The 3395-nt window shown below is 48.3% G+C and overlaps 1 protein-coding gene across 1 annotated transcript in view; it reads right to left on the bottom strand.

Moving 5' to 3' along the window:
* The window catches only part of PITPNM3 (PITPNM family member 3), a 113999-nt gene that overhangs the window by 93727 nt on the left and 16877 nt on the right, over positions 1 to 3395 (bottom strand). The window contains exon 2 of the mRNA XM_006863292.1: positions 447 to 542. Coding sequence (XP_006863354.1) covers positions 447 to 542 — 96 coding nt within the window. The remainder of the gene's footprint in view (positions 1 to 446; positions 543 to 3395) is intronic.

Here is a 3395-nt window from a genome sequence, read left to right as displayed (position 1 = left end):
CAGTGAGATAGATTGACCAAGTGGCAACAGCAATGGGCTCAAATGTAGCAAAGATTATGAGGTTGGTGCAGGGTCAGGCACTGTTTCATTCTGTTGTGCATAGGGTCGCTATGAGATGGTACAGACTGGATGGCGCCTAACAACAACAACAACAGCTTAATGACTCCCTCTCCCATTAGATTATAAGCTTGATGAAGACAGTGACCCTGCCTATCTGTTTTGTAGCTGTGTGTCTACCACCTAATTCAGCTCCTAGTACATATTAGAGACTCACAAGATACTTCAAAGAGTGAATGTTGAACTGCTGTCTTCAGGAAGCTAGCAGACTGGGTAAGTGTGGAATGTGGCCATGAATGAGGGGGCGATACTAGCCCTCAGGAAAAGTTCCCTTCCTGGAGCTTCTAGTATGGTTTCCAGTCAGTGATGTGAGAAGAGGCTTCACTCACCTCTAGCATCGAAGAATTCATCATCCGAACTCTCCACGGAGTCGTTGAGAACATTTCGAAGGTGCCAGGGGGGGCCACCGCCCAGAGGAGGGCCACCTGCCAAAGAGAACACACCTATTAGCCAAGCCTGAGACCCTGGACTACAGGTCAGTCAGTATCCTTCGTCTGCCCTCTCCCACCTTGGCCTCAGCCCTTCACTGTCTGTTTATTAACTCCTAGACTTCCATGTACGCCACACACACACAGGCAGCTCATCCGGGCAGGAGCTGCTGCACCCATTACGCATGTGCAAAAACCAAGGTTGGAGGTGGTAGTTATACGCATGTACGAATACCGAGGCTGGAGGTGGAAGTTAAGGTGATACTGTGTTTAAAACAGTGCTTTCGTTCTCCTACACACAACATCTTTAAACGTCGGGTGTGTCTGATATGATAACTTGGGGCTCATCTGACATGATTTAGTTGGCATTGTTTATTCTGTGGGTTAAGCATTGGGCTGCTAATTGCAAAGTCAGCAGTTCAAACCCACTAGCCGCTCTGTGGGAGAAAGATGAAGCTGGCTGCTCCCATACAGACTGACAGTCTCAGAAACCCTGTTTGGCACATAAAACCAGTTGTCGTTGAGTAGACAGTGGTGACTTGTGGCAGCCCTATGTGTGTCAGGTTCTCAGTGGCTGATTTTTCAGAAGGAGATCACCAGGCCTTTCTTCAGCGGTACCTTTAGTTGGACTCAAAACTCCAACTTTCCAGTTAGCAGCTGCGCTCAGGGACTCCTGTCTCATACATAGTTGTTGTTATGCCATCAAGTAACCCCGACTTATGACGCCCCCATACACAATGAGATTGAACCATTGTGAACCATAGGATTTTCAAGGCTGATTTTTCCAGAAGTCTACACTCAGGTGTTTCTTCCTAGCCCATCTCAGTCTGGAAGCTCTGCTGGAATCTGTTCAGCATCATAGCAACACCCAAACCTCCACTGACAGACAAGCAGTGGCTACGCTTGAGGTGCATTGGCTGGGAATTGAACCCAGATCTTTCACATGGAAAGTGAGAACCTGCGATGTACCCCCTAGTACCTAGTAGGTATCAATAATCAAGTGAGAGGTGGGCATTCCCCCAGCCATGGCCAGGATGACCCTATGATACACCCCTTGAAGAACTTGCTGTCCTGGTTACTGCATACACCATCCTACAGGATAACAGCACTGTTCCTACCCTGGAGCCCAGTTCCCAGGGCATAAGTTCCTGAAGGGAGAAGGAAGCCAGTCTAGCCCAGCCCAGCCCAAGGACAAACACTGCCTTATTACCAGTCCCTCCTGCCCTGCCTGAGCCCTGGTGTGGCACTGTGGGCTAATGAGTCAGACTGCAAAGTCACTTGAACTGCAAGGTTGGCAGTTCAAGCTCACCAGCTGCTCTTTGGAAACCCTATACAGGGTCACTATGGGTCGGAATCAACTCAACGGCACTTAACAATAACAAAGGTCACCAGAACTTTCTTCCAAGGTACCTTTGTTGTTGTTAAGCGCCAGCGAGTTGGTTCCGACCCATAGTGACCCTATATAGGGTTTCCCAGGAGTGGCTAGTGAGCTTGAACCACCGACCTTGCAGTTCAAATGGCTTTGCAGTCTGGCGCACTACCCACACCAGGACTCCAAGGTACCTTATTGTTGTTGTTGTTGTTAAGTCCCAATGAGTCAATTCCAACCCATAGCAACTCTGTATAGGGTTTCCAAGGAGCAGCTGGTGAGCTAGAATCGCCAACCTTGCAGTTCAAATGGCTTTGCAGTCTGTTGCATTAACCCACAGCGCCACACCAGGACTCCTTGTTGTTGTTGTTAAGTGTCGTGGAGTCGATTCCTACCCATAGCGACCCTGTATAGGGTTTCCTAGGAGTAGGTGGTGAGCTTGAACTGCCAACCTTGCAGTTCAAACAGCTTTGCAGTCTGGTGCATTAACCCACAACGCCACCCCAGGACTCCAGGTAGGTTTAAATGACCAACCTTCTAATTAGTAACCAAGTTCTTAACCATTTGCAAAGTCCCTAAGGAAAAGGGAAGAGTTCTAGAATGTGTCCCTCACTCACCATCCCCACCAGGTCCACCCCGTTCAAGCTGCCATTATCTCAAATTACTGCCACACTCTGCTAACGTATGTGGCAAGTGAGCTTCATGGGGCATTCTGGGGAGCAGAAGCAGACCCAGAAGGGAAGACTGCAATTAAGGGAGAATGTTCTCCCAGCCAGAGGTGGACAGAGAAGTAAGAAGTCACTGGGCACCTACGGGAGCTTCCAGCTCCATAGAAACATTTCCTCAACAACCAGGCACCAAAGCTTAGATTCTACAGAGGGAGGTCTCAGGGAAAGTCAGAACTGGAAGACATAAACGGATAATGTCACAATAGCAAAGGCTGTGAAGAGGAGAAATCTCCCTCCGGGCCTCTACCCTGTCCACCTTCCTGAAGAGTCTCTTGTGGTGTGATTACAGACAGGCAGGTGACTCTGTGCATCTACAGAGGACAAGGACAAGAGCAACCTGCGGCCCAGTCATCAAAAGAGCGGTTGTCACCTGTGTTAGTCTGGTGTCTATAGTGTAGCTGGCTCTCCTTTCAGAGTAACCATTTACCTCATTATGGTGATGCTTTGTTGTTGTCAAAATAGAAACTTGAATTTCTTTTCAAATGCATATTTGCCTTGTTTACTGTTATTTCTCTTGCTTTCCAGATGGATGTGTTGCTACTTAAGTGTATGTTGTTGTCAAGTCAGTTCTGACTCACAGGGACCCTGTATAGGGTTTGGTTAGGAGTGACTGGTGAGCTTGAACCACCAACCTTGCAATTCAAAGCCACTTTGCAGTACAGCACATTAACCCACAGCGCCACACCAGGACTACACTTAAATGTATGTTCTTGTTGTTGTTAAGTGCCATCGAGTCGATTCCGACCCATAGTG

The sequence above is a fragment of the Chrysochloris asiatica genome, unplaced genomic scaffold (genome assembly GCF_000296735.1).
Source record: "Chrysochloris asiatica unplaced genomic scaffold, ChrAsi1.0 scaffold00054, whole genome shotgun sequence".
NCBI lineage: Eukaryota > Metazoa > Chordata > Mammalia > Afrosoricida > Chrysochloridae > Chrysochloris > Chrysochloris asiatica.
Note: the sequence above shows the minus strand (reverse complement) of the source record. Positions and strands in the feature narration are given on the sequence as shown.